This window comes from Fusarium redolens (genome assembly GCF_020744475.1).
Source record: "Fusarium redolens strain MPI-CAGE-AT-0023 chromosome Unknown BKA55scaffold_17, whole genome shotgun sequence".
Taxonomy (NCBI): domain Eukaryota; kingdom Fungi; phylum Ascomycota; class Sordariomycetes; order Hypocreales; family Nectriaceae; genus Fusarium; species Fusarium redolens.
Window position 1 is genome coordinate 478,301 of NW_025763680.1, and position 12,775 is coordinate 491,075.

The window sequence follows — 12,775 nt, forward strand, 5'->3', positions numbered from 1 at the left end:
GTCGGTTCATGCCGATGCTTTGCTCGGCTAGATTTGCCTCTGGTGAGTGATAACGGTCTTTGCGACCTCAAGTCGTGTCGCGTTTGTTTCGATGCGCGGATACAGCGATTACCGTGCATGCGCGGCCATGCTATAGCTCTTCTGATTGTTGTAGCATGTTAGTCATCGCTTGAAGAGAGGAGCATGTTGCGACCGACATGGGACTTCGTCTGGTCGGCAGATTCGAAATGGTAGGATGTTGAAGTTCGTGAGGCAGCAGTGGATGAGTTTGCTGGTCATATGTTATGTTATGTTATGTTTATTTTTCGTCCGGGGGGCCGTCGGCCCCAAAAGTCTCCTAATAGAGCACAGGACGTGCTGAGCTAGAGAAATTAGTATCTATCTACATACTAATTACAGAAATGCTATTAGCCATAAAGGATTAGTTATTTACAATGCAAAATTAGTCTTCCCTATAGCATCTAATTTCTGCAAACGTATTAGTAAACCGCACTTAATCTAGCATATTATCGGCATAAATGGCGTATTCTATTAAGCCTATTACCTATTAGCAGGATAACAAGGCGCGGCTGGCATATCGCAGCTGCTTTCGGAGCCTGGTATTAGGAGGGCTAAGATCAGCCTATACATGCGGCAGCTTAAGACTGCCTCAAGGTAGTCACGGCTAGATGGAAGGCGTGGTGATGCCCTTTATCTAGTTGAGAATAGGTAAGAGAAAGAAAGAGAGAAAGAAAAGGTATATAAAAGAGATATGAGAAGAGTAGGAATAAGAGATACAAGTACTTCTCTAGTTATTGCCTAATAACGAGGGCAAATCTTACCAAAGAACGCGCTTTTCTTATATAGATTAATGAATTTGGTGAAGTCTTGTCCTACTGCCAGATTGACCACTGCATTTAGCAAGGGTGCCATCCTTATCCAATAACGCGGCAGTACCTTTCTGCAGTAAAAGATATAATCCGGTGCTTTGTGTCGGCCATATAAGCAGACCAGGCATACATCGATGTGGTCGAACCTTTCGTAGTATGCGGCGAAGTCCCTGTAAAGGGACCTTGCTGCTAGTAGATAGTGCAAGGCTGCCTGTAGGAGCGAAAGCTCCGGTAAATAGCCTGTAGTCGCCTTAAGGTTAAGTCTCTTGTACTGCTTAGGAGCTAAAGTGGACCACTACGCCTCGAATGCTTCTTTTGGTTTCTATCTTGTAATTCGTTGTATATAAGCTAGAGTCAGTCGAGCACCTTCAGGCTCAGGGAGCAATAATGCTACTTTTGCCAGCTTATCGGCCTATTCATTACTAGGGATATTGCAGTATCCTGGTACCCAATAGACCTAGATGGCTCTATGCGATGTTGCTAGAGCCTAGAACTTAAGAAAGATATCTTAAGAGGAGTCAGGCAGTGTGCCTTGCAGGCATATGGCAGCTATAAGGTTATCTAGGCAGATGAAGATGTTCTGTATTGCTGCATCTTGCAGGTTTAGAGCAGCCTTGAGGCCCTCTAATGCCCCGGCAGCCTCGGCATCGAAGACCTTAGCAGGTCCAAGATGACCTAATCTGTTAGAGATGGGAATGTTATTCTGATAAATGGTGAAGCCATAGCTCGCAGCCCCTTCTGAAGATAGAGAGCCATCGGAGTATATAACCAAGGTAAGCGGGTCAAGTGATAGAAGCCAGCGAGGAAAAGTGCTGGCTATTTTCTCCTTTAATACTGCCTGTAGTAGTACTAGTTCTTCTTATTAGAAGCGTCGCTAGATAAGCTTCGGCCGCAGGTAAGGTGCAAGTAGCTCGTCTGTATATTAAAGGCATATCCTGAAGTTACTCTCTATCTATATCTAATATCTTCATTTAATAAGGTTATAGTAAGTATATAGTTAAGGCAGGCACGTTCAACTTGCCAGAGGATGAGCCCCGTCTAGTGATTTAAGTTATGCAGAGAATCTAAGTTGCCTTACTTTAAGCAGTTAATTGACTAGTAGTATCTTACTTTCTCTATATAGGATAGCAGTAGGTATTATCTTCTAGATAGGAAGTATAGCTCTAATTGCCTGATTTATGGCTTTAGCTATTATTTATATAAGGTGCTGATTACTAGATGGTAAGTCCTTTATAGGCTGGTTTTACCGCGGCCTAGTCCTGCCCGGGTACTACGCCTCTAAGCCGTAAAGCAGCACCGGTTCGATATATGCTCTGACGGCACTTCGCACAGCGCTCGGCAAAGGGCCGTATATTATGTTGGTAAGGCCCCGTAGATAGTAGGCCACTGCCTTCGCTTTAGCCGCCCACTTCTCAACATAGAGTCAGAACAACAGTCTGCTGTCCAGCCAGATGCCAAGCCAGTGCAGAGCTAATTCAGGGTACTTTACTGCATCGCCGTAGCATACTAATAGAGCAGTCCTAAGCTTGCTATAGGAGAAGTGCATAACTTTAGTCTTCTTTATGTTAAAAGAAATGCCGTTTGCCGCCCCTTATCGCACTATCTCGGCAATAGAGCTAGATACTATAGTAGTAATCTTATCTACTATATCCCCTATGGACAGGATAGCTATGTTATCTGCATAGCTAAAGCAACCTTATAGGTTTCCTAGTTAGTAAATTAGCTTAATATAGAGCAGAAAGAGTATTAGCGATACTGGCAACCCCTAAGGGAGGCCGCACTAAAGGGGGGAAGAGGGCATAACGGTATCCTAGTACCTAATATACGCAGACCGGCCACTTATGAAGGACCCAGCCTAGCAAGCCAAATGGTCAGGCCAGCCCTGTTTGCAGAGATACAAGACGAGCCTATTGCACATAACGGTATCAAAGGCACCCTAAACATCCATTATAACCAGAGTCGCCACTTTCTTGCATATAAATGCTTCTTCAATATCATAGATCAGGGCTATTACTAGGTCTATTGCAGACCTCTTAGAGAGCGCCCCGGCTTATTGCATGTAAAGTATGCTATAGTAAACGGCTGCCTAGGCTAGGCGGCATGCAATTAGTCGCTCTAGCCCCTTATTAAGGCAGGAGAGTAGTAAGATAGGTCGCCATGCCCCTAGCTTAGTAAGGTCTCTTCGCCCCGATTTCGCAATTATGACCACTTCTGCCTCCTTAAATGATTTCGGATGATGGCCTATAGAGAGGCATCCTTTAAATAAGCAGCAGATATGTATCCCAATAATATGCCATATAGCTTTAAGAAGGTTAATGGTAATATTATCTAACCCTAGAGATATATTACCTATATAGATAGTAGCATACTGCGCCTCATCTAGCAAGATCTTAGACAAGAAAGGAATTAACCTAGAAGGAGATACTAGTATCTATGCATTTGCGATATCATCCTTAGCAGTTCTTCATTCAAGCATAGCCTGCCGGAGTGCATTGGCTTTATCTATCTAGGTTTTATATATAACATTGTTAACCTATAAGGGCAGGGGCTAGAAGCCTCTAGGGGGCTTTAGCCACCAGATAGCCTTAAAAACAGCACTATTACTAATAAAGCTGTCAATAAGGTTCCGCCAATACTATCTCTTAGCCCGGCAGACTATATAGTAAAAGTCTCTTTTGGCGACCTGAACATTCTAGTTAAAGCTAAGAGGGTAAAGTTATCTAATAGCTTGGAAACCAGCCGCCGCAGCGGCGCACTCCTCTGTCTACCAGGGGGCTAAGCATCCGCCTTTCTGTGCCAGCCGGCTAGCTGCCTTCGCTATAGATATCAGTAGACTTGCAAGTAAAGACGCAAGCTTATCTAGCTCTTTAGGGGTCAAGTCTGCCTAGGGGATTTCTGCGGCTCTAAGTTCTATAATCTTAATAAATCGCTTAAGCTTATCTTCTGTTATAACCCGGATCTTGCCTGGCTGTAATAGAGCCAGCTTGATGTTAGGAAAGGTTAAGCTAAGTGTGAAATGGTCAGAGCTAGTGGCAAGATAGTCCTCTATAGTAGCTTCGGCTAAAGGCATATTAGTAAATGCAAGGTCAATGGTATTGCTATACAGGTTTATTGGTATATCTAGAGTATTAAGAAGGCTTAGTTTATGCTCTAATGCCTAGTCTGCAATTTCTGGCCTGCGGTTTATAGCTTGGCCTATCTGCTAAGTATAGTGTCTGGCATTGAAATCGCCAGTAACAAGACAGCGCTCCAGGACAGGCCATCGAAGCAGCATGTTCAAGGCATCACTCTTGTCATTTTAGCAATAGAAGTTAACTATTATCATGCTATTAACCATAATCTAGAGAATATCGCGCGTCTTAAAGGGCTAAATCTGGTCGGCCAGAAGTCTTAAGTCTCATCAGACATATATTATCACTCTAGGCTAAGTATTATTGCTGTTCTATATATTAACTGGCATAAACATATTATATACAGGGTATATCTTGGTCAGATAGCGGTCTTTAGTATGAGCTATCTACGGCTCCTAGAGGAGTATAATGTCATATCGTTCTATATCGGCCAGCGCCAGGGCGCAGTTATAGGCCAGAGGGATCTTGCCGATATTAGCCTAGAAGACCTTAAGCGGCTTCTTATCGTTCTTTCGTGTCTGCAAGTATCTATTCCTAGTCATAAGATCGGTTAATAAGTACTATTTGATGCTTATGCGGTAAGCCTGGCCTGGGATGTTTAGGCTCCCCCTCTGCCTTATAGCCCGTCCTAGGGACAGTAGCCACCATAATACATAAAGGTGCCCCTAATGCAGCCGGACTCGGGGTGCAAGCGTTCGACTGTTAATCTAATGCGATATTATCCCTTGGCAACTCAGTTATGCTTTATTGGATTTCCGTAAGCGGCTCTGGCTGTGGATTTAAGTGCTATTATCGGTATATCTCCACGCCTACTATCCGGATATGCTCTTATTGTTCTTTAGTAAGGCGGCGAAGGATGCCGCGTACTCTCTTCGGCCGCGCTAGGCACGTACGAAAGTTGGCCTTATAGGGGCCTAAGTAGTTAATGCACTGTTCCTATGCAGTACAGTCATCTATAATGTGGCCAGTCTTGCCATAGCGTTAGCAGACTGGCTGTTTATGGCAGTTGCAGGTAAAGTGGTAGCCCTAGTACATTTTGCATTATTTAGGTATATCGGTTTTATCTATAAGTCTAGCCGCCTGGCTGCCGAAGAAGGACTAGAACCTCTTCTTGGTGGGCTTTAGGAAGGACATAAGTAGAGTCTTTGTTAAGGGGTTATCTGAGAGTTATCTACCGGTGTATATATTAACAGGCTTGAGTCCTGTCTGGATTTCTATCTTATTGCTGATAATGCTGTTACTATCTACCTTATTACCGCGGAAGTCAGTCAGTCTTCTGGGAAAGTCCGAGACCATATAAGTATGCCATTCCTTATTTGTTTCTACTGCCGTCGCTCCCAGCTTAGCTGCCTACTCGGCCTGCTTCTCTATAAGAAAATCGCGTATTTTAGAGTCGGCAGTCAGGATGGCCTACCCTGATCTGACCTGGAATACTTATTGAATCTTATCTAAGATAGTGCCGAGATTTTCCTGGATTAGAGTCCAGATTGCATAGCTACTATAGTCCCTGGCCGGAGCTCCGGCTTCTAGATAGACGAAGACGCGGAGGTCTTATTAGGGTAGGGCGATGGCCGTTTATTGCCCTTGGTAATGAGGTGGGTTGGATTGTTGGTGCTGTTGTTGATAATGACGGTAGGCTGGGCGGATGCTGGTAGCGGGAAGTGAGGCAGCAGCGATGCTGCTGTAAGTAGGCCTAGTAGTCGCAGGTCCGGTGCTAGAGAGCTCTTGTCTCCAGATGCCCAGGAAGCTATCGGCAAATTGCTAAGCAAAACGTTATTGCGGTTCTGTAGTAAATTGTTAAGCAGCCTCCTTAAACTTGGCGTAGAAGGCTTAGAAGACTATTAGCTTAGCGTTATACTCTTCCACTTACTTACGCGCGAGCTTATTAGCTGATTTAATAATAGAGACTGGCTAGTATCTAAAGATCAATAGAGGGTTAATACGCTCAGCTCCTTCTATAGCTATAGCAAAAGTGGCTATATTAAGTAGTAAGGACGGTATCTAAGCCGTCTGCTCGGGTCTAGGTAAAACACTAATAGGGCTATTTATAACTGCGGGGCTGTTTTGCAAGAGGATTGCACGGGCTCCTCAGTTCAGATTAGCGGGAGTGTGGATCTCCAGATCAAAGGGGTCCGGGGCAGCGGGCGGGTTCGTCGAAGATGAAGCCATCGCCGCGGCTTGCGGCTGCGCAAAGCGCAGATTGAGGCGTTTGTTGTATACTTATTAAGGGTTTAGGTATAGATAAGGCCACTTTCTTAACACTTGTATGCCAAGAAAGTGTGATGATAAAGGAAGGTGAGTTTGCTGGTCCGTGCTGGACCATCGCCACTGCAGGGTAGCTGGGCTGACAACGTCGAGAAAAGATCGATCAATGGCGAACCAGATAATCGTCTGTAAAATAATAGGAAATATTCTATTGAGACTAATCATCAAATTCTTTTGTAATTTTTCAGTCTGCCAGTTAAAAGGAAAAGCTAGTTCAAATATTTCGTGATAAAGACTCATAAAAGCGTTGCAATAAATATTCACGATGTTTCTCATGCAGCGTTTTCCCACTTTTTACGATTAATTATGCGACGAACGACGCGGGGTCGCATTAACCCCCAGATACCCACCTAACTACCAATAAAGAAGATAAATGTCTATTCGATTGATCTTGCTCACTACCTGTCATGCTAATATTTAAGGCCATTTAATGTTAAAACTGTCCACTTATCCATTCGTGGTGCTTTGATGGATACTGATTCGCTAAGCTTAACCCAGCAAAAGACCTGGTGATGCTGAGCAAGACATGATTGACTGAAGAAGACGTGTCCTGACACGCTCCTCCAGGTTTAACAACAACACTCAAGAACAAGAGAGGAGAAGAGGACGGCATCAAATCTCTGGCCAACATTACTATGCCGTATCGCTTTCACTCTTGTCACTGCTATATGCACGCTCGCGTAGTTCATCGAGTTGCTCCCTCAGAAACTTTACAGACTCTCCCTCAAGCAAAATCCCATTTTCAAGCGATCGACCTTGATGGATCATGTTTCTTTGTGTTGGCCAGAAGTACGATGTGCCCAGATACGCGAGACTATCATCTGCAATGATCGCATTATAATGCGGTCGTGGCTCCCACCAGCTGACATCTTCCACGGACAGCCGCTTTCCGTACCGCCGTGTCGCTTGGGTAAGAATTCTTGATGAGACCGCATCTATCTCCCGGACTTGTATCGTCACCGTCACGCCGTTGGCTGCACGCCTCACGAGAAGTTTCGTGATTTTTGGGTCAACGAGTTCTGAAACGCTGACGAGGAGATCGCGACGAGCACCACGAAGAAGCGTATGCTGTGCACGACTAATGTAGGTCAAGCTGGCGATGGGGTCGTTTATGATGACACCCAAACTAGCCAGTTGTGAGCCAAGATGAGCGCGACGCTCATTGCTCACGCCACCAAGGATGGCTTCTTGCATGTAGACTTGGAAAGCTTTGGCTGCCGTGGGCGGAAGCTCGATGGAAAAGTCAGCTTTGTCAATAGGTTTGGTATCAACGATAGCTCCAGTGCTGAAGAGTGTCCTGTCGTCGATGACTATCGCTTTGGCGTGGACGACTTGGCGCGTTGGACCATCAACGCCAGTGAACATATCGATGTGGATTCGGTTGCACGCAAGAAGCTTGGCATACTCCCTGCAGGCCGGCGTATCTTGATAGATCGTAGGTCCCAATTTCGATACCACGACAGACATGATTGCATCTGGATTTTGCTTTCGAAAGTCGACTAACGCGTCGACTACGATCTTAGCATCTCCTTGATCGCACATTGAAAGGTTGAGTATTGTCAATCGCCGCGGTTGAGGCGTCTTCGAAGAAGGACTCATGCATTCTCGGATGAACTTCTCGAACACGACAAGATGGTCTAGGCCATTTGTGAGAAGTGGCACTGAGCCTCGCGATAAAGTTCCAAACATTGGATCTCGGTCGCTTATAGGCAGTCTCATCGCTTTGATGGCTTTGACACTGGTAGCCCGACATCGAAGCTTATCCTCACAGTAAAGAAAGGCATCAATGTCGAAGGAACCCCCGAAATCTGGGCAATTGACTCTGACGTATGACGGGGCGATCTCGCTAGGTGCCACAGCGAATCTGACGAGAGAGAACCCGTTCATCAGGACGTGTTGAGCTACCAGTTGGCCATCTTGCTGGGCCTCGATTTGAAAGGGCCCGTAGAGCTCGCGCCCACGCAGGCGGGCCTCAAACTTCGTGCCTGGAACCAAAGACTTGTGGACTCTTTGTCGAGATGCCATCGGAAGCATACGTACAATACCGTGCTTGATTGGACCAAGCGTATGCTTGCCCCTTGAGCCCGGGAAGATTGCTTGAAGATTGTCTGGCTCATTGATGGCTTGGTGAATCTGACCTTTCGTTGTCCATCTTTTGAGGTGAAGGATACGTCGAGGCGGTTTGGTGAAGTCCAAGAGATCTGGGATGGCCTCGAGGTAGTCGACTTGCCATGGTACACCGTCTAATATGACGGCACGTCCAGCGAAACATTCGATGCGAATGTCCAAGTGTAACGCACATTGATCTCGTAGGATGAGCTGTTGGCGAGAGTTCACGCCAACCAGGTCATATATATGGCCGTTATGCTCAATGGGTGTTGGTGCTCTGGCTCGCTCGCTTCGAGACCTTGCATATACTGGCGATAACGGATCGGGGGAGTCAAGTTGCCATTTCGACAGAGGACTATTGTTATAAAGACACCTATCATTATCTGGCAGCCTTGGCTTAATTACGTTGTTGTATCTCATATTTGCTGATGATGTAAAGAAACTCGGAATGGTATCCAAGCTCAAACTAAGATGGGCATAACGTCAAGTAAAGTATCTGGTCGCGTGAGCATGAATTGACTTTCCTGTGCCAAATTTCGACGTCACCCAAGGAGCGGCCCGAGATCAACATCGGGAGCTGTAAAGTGGGCTACACAGAAGATCGTATATGTCATTGTCTTCACCTCTCATCTCTCGTTGGTCAGACCAATCCCGAAGAGGCTTTAGCTGCACAAGCTGAACTATTGGAAAACCCTATTCGATGTTTCATTTCATTCGCTCCGCATTACCGGGACTGATCAATATTGACGTAAAGATTGTCGACATTGGACGGCATGTAAGACAAGATCTGCAGTACCCCACAACATGGCGTTCGGGGCCACCGCTTCGAGCTGAGAAGTAGCGGTTTTAGCTGCATCCTCGTGTCGATCATTTTACGCCAGCTTTAGAGGACGGGCTGTGTTTGGGGTATGAAGACGGCAGGATCGGAGGAGTTCAGCCAGCCTCTTTGTGTAAAGATCACACAGGGGAGATGAGTGGGGGAACACGGGCCTACAATATATTGGGGATTACTGTGACAATTGTTTCATAGTATGAGGTTATCCTCCCAGATCATGCGTCAGCGCTGCAGGTTGAAGCTAGCGGAGCTGAGACAGGCATAGGAGCATTTCGCATATCCAGCATCCCATAATGCGGCGAACAAAAGTGACACATACTAAGAATCTGTTTTTCTTGGATCTCTCTCAATGAAGATTTCAAGGCTGAGGATGAGGTTCTAGCCACCAATTACTCATAGTTGCAATCTAGTAATTGCAATAAAGTGTCCCGGTTGGACCAGTTGGTAACTGCAATCCATTCCCGAAACAAGAACTCTTCCGTGAAGCTCTTATCCCAGTCAATCACGGGCTTCCCCCCAAGACTAGACACTTTTCTATCACCGCCTGCATTGTATCATTGAAGACAGGTATCGATGTCCGGTAGTGGTGCGGGATAATGTGGCGAGCTTTTAATTCTCGAAAGCAAATTGTCATTGACATTGCAGACTCTTCATTCGCAACAACGATCCGGCAATATGGGTCTGAACCTTGTTTTAGAAATCGTTCGATAATAGTTCCGGCGTTTTCGGGGGAATGAAAAGACCAATGGCTGAAACCCAAAATGATGCGGGATAGGAAGAATTGCCAGGCTGACAGGAAACATGAACCACTGTCGTTTCCGCTTAGTAGTTCTTGTTCATAGACAGAAGGAATCAAAGGTATAACAGGATCCATTGCAAAGATATCGTTCTGGAAAAACATTTCCCAATGTGCTGACATCAGAACTGATTGTCCAACCAAGGCTCTCTTGGCCGAGTTGTTCATAGCGTTTGCATCATTCAGGATTTTCCACTCTATGTAATCCATATGGTCAGAAAGTGCTGCAAGATACATATTGTTATTAATAATTCTTGTGTTGTCGGCCTTGGTAGCCGCCGGTTGGTGAGATGTGATGCATCGGATTCCAATCGTGGGAGGGTAAGAAGCACAACAGGAAAGCCACTTGGTCTCATTGTCGTCCAGCCACCTATCGTCAATCCAAAAGCCAATGTATTCCAGGAAATGGTACGGTGGCTTGTCAATCCTCCTATAGAGTCGTATGTATACTATACACTGGCATATGCTTCTCACTGCCTCTGTTGCTCTTGAGAGCTTCAAGAGTTGAATAGCAGCAAAGCAAACATGGGAGACAACATCAACAGTATTGGTACCGACAAGGGCAGCTTCTATTTGAAGAGCCAGTTCTGATCTTCCTGCATTCCTTTGGAGCATGTCAGGGACTGATCGGTGAACAAACTCAAGAATTTGAAATCCCTCATACTGTCTGCCCTCAACGCATTCTATCAGTCCCCCACAAGCACCTCGAAGTTGAGCTTTGAGAACGTTCTCATCCGGGATAATGCCATTTTCGAGACCGTCTCGTAGCGAAAACTCTAAGTCTCTATCATATTCATCCAGAAGGGAGAAAGCGAGCAATGGTAGCTCTAAAAGCGTCGATTTGGCAGTTTTAAGACAATCTATAATCCGGAGAGTCTTTCTCGCATCATCAAGTTCGAGCTGCTGGAGGATGTGGTAAAAGAGTGACTCGAGACCTTTAGGCAAAGTGTTGAGGTGATTCCTCAATGCCTCGCTGGTGGCCTTGTGTGTCATTTTGTTCCGTATCGTTTTCACAACAAGGTAGGTTCAAAGAAAGATCCCTGACGACTTCTTCGGGATATCAGTGACGAGCTCGCTTTTGAGGTCTTCATCCTTTAGGTTGCTCAGGCGACTGCGGATATAGTTTTGCATATCGAATCTGGTCAAGTCCTGGAGTCGGAAGCTAGGGTCATTCTCATATTCATCCATAAAGACACCTTCTTCTCTACTCGAAAGGCAGAGCTTTAGGTTCCCATCAGCATAAGTCGTCCATTGTCGAAGGGCAATGACTAAATCAATGTAATCCAACCCATCTTGAAGGCCAGGCTCAAACTCATCGAGACCATCAATAAAGATGCAGAATTTGTGTTGCTGGTAAAGTTTTCTGTTTTGTAGGAGCCTTTCGGGAGCGTCTTTAATGTAAAACGATGGGATATCCTGACGGTGCTGAACCTTCCAGGGAGCTTGTTTCGCTTGACGCCACTGATCAGGGAAGATCTCAGATATTAGATCAGGCCGCTCTCTCAGTACATCGTGAAGCATTGAGCGGCAAAGTCTGTCTAGTGACTTCTGTGTCTTTGAGCCATTCCGCCAAAAGAAGAACGAAGCCAACGCAAGGTTCTTTGTACCTTTCCAAAAAATTAGCTGACGGTATCATGTACAATAAAAAACTTGTTTACCAGCCCACTTAGTTAGCACGTCCTCTGTCGTCTGATGAGAGCATAGAAACTTCATTAATGTTGATTTTCCAGATCCCAACTTTCCAGAGATATGGAAGATTGGTGATGATGACCCTTCTGATAAAAGCCAACCTAATAATCTCTCTCTTGATTCGAGTTGCATCTGTGGAGCGCATTACCATCAGCTCAGTTCGCTGATATGATATTACTACCAGTACCTTAAGCGCCGCTTCTTGTCTTACATATTTCTCGTAAGACATGTCCTCATCTTCATCGGTAATTTGAATTGGCTCATAAATCCATTTGAAGGTATCTTCATGAGCACCGTGGACTGCGTCAAATCGCTGATGCATTTCATCAAACTTGAGGCTGTCCAGAATGTGATCCTGATATATAGATTGACGGGTTTCTTCGTCGATCATTATTAGCTTCTGGAGTGGGGTGTAAGCTTGCGTATTGAGCCTGTTGGCAATTGAATCAAGTGCGGTGAGCTGTGCTTGGCGCAAGTGCTCTATGGCCTGGGTCAAACTCTTCAATGTAGCTTCGTTGCCTTTGGCAAGTGAGATTAGTTCATTGAAATCATCTGCTGCCTCGACTCTGAGAACGGATTAGCTACCTCCTCTCTCATGATTAACGAGCTAGGCTCACCTTGAGAAATCGACCAGTGCGAGAATGAGCTGATCACGATAGTCTTTTAGCTGGTTCTCCAGGCCACTGATATCCTTCGCCTTGACAGTTGCCTTAACTGCATATCGCAACGATATGAAGAGATTAGACGAATTCTTTTTCGGCTTGACTTCGTTCAAAGTTTTGACTAGTTCTGCTGAAGTCGCCTTGCACTTCTTGGCAAGATTCGAAAGTGACTCTTGCTCGGGGGTCAACCAGGCGTTTCCCGCGACTTCTAGCCTCAGAGCCGCTTTGATAACTTCACTACTGACACTTTTGCGGTGTCTGTTTTCATCTAAGACCCCATCAAGAGAGTTGTGTATGTTGTAGGCTATTTTTACGAGCTTGAGGCCCGCTTCAACGAAGGTCAAGATCCCAGAGGCCAATCCGATCGCCGAGACGGGATCCATGATGAAGTAAATGTGAGGTTTTAAGAGAGCTCCCAG

General features: G+C 45.6%; 2 protein-coding genes across 2 annotated transcripts; both read right to left on the reverse strand.

The window, feature by feature from the left end:
• Positions 1-6,620: 6,620 nt before the first annotated feature.
• On the reverse strand, positions 6,621-8,993 carry BKA55DRAFT_579461 (uncharacterized protein). Its single transcript, XM_046193861.1, has one exon. It carries the CDS (start codon positions 8,792-8,794, stop codon positions 6,899-6,901), a length of 1,896 nt encoding a protein of 631 aa, XP_046044558.1. The 5' UTR covers positions 8,795-8,993; the 3' UTR covers positions 6,621-6,898.
• A 718-nt stretch (positions 8,994-9,711) lies between these two features.
• BKA55DRAFT_543981 (uncharacterized protein) lies at positions 9,712-12,739 on the reverse strand (the record flags this gene model as incomplete). Its single annotated transcript, XM_046190649.1, has 5 exons — positions 9,712-10,978; positions 11,051-11,612; positions 11,664-11,826; positions 11,882-12,260; positions 12,312-12,739. The coding sequence occupies 5 exons, from the start codon at positions 12,737-12,739 to the stop codon at positions 9,712-9,714; spliced, it is 2,799 nt and encodes a 932-aa protein (XP_046044559.1).
• Between the last annotated feature and the right edge of the window lie 36 nt (positions 12,740-12,775).

What these genes read in the sequence shown, in the direction of transcription:
- BKA55DRAFT_579461 (XM_046193861.1), bottom strand. Translation starts at nt 8,794, where the DNA reads ATGAGATACAACAACGTAATTAAGCCAAGGCTGCCAGATAATGATAGG.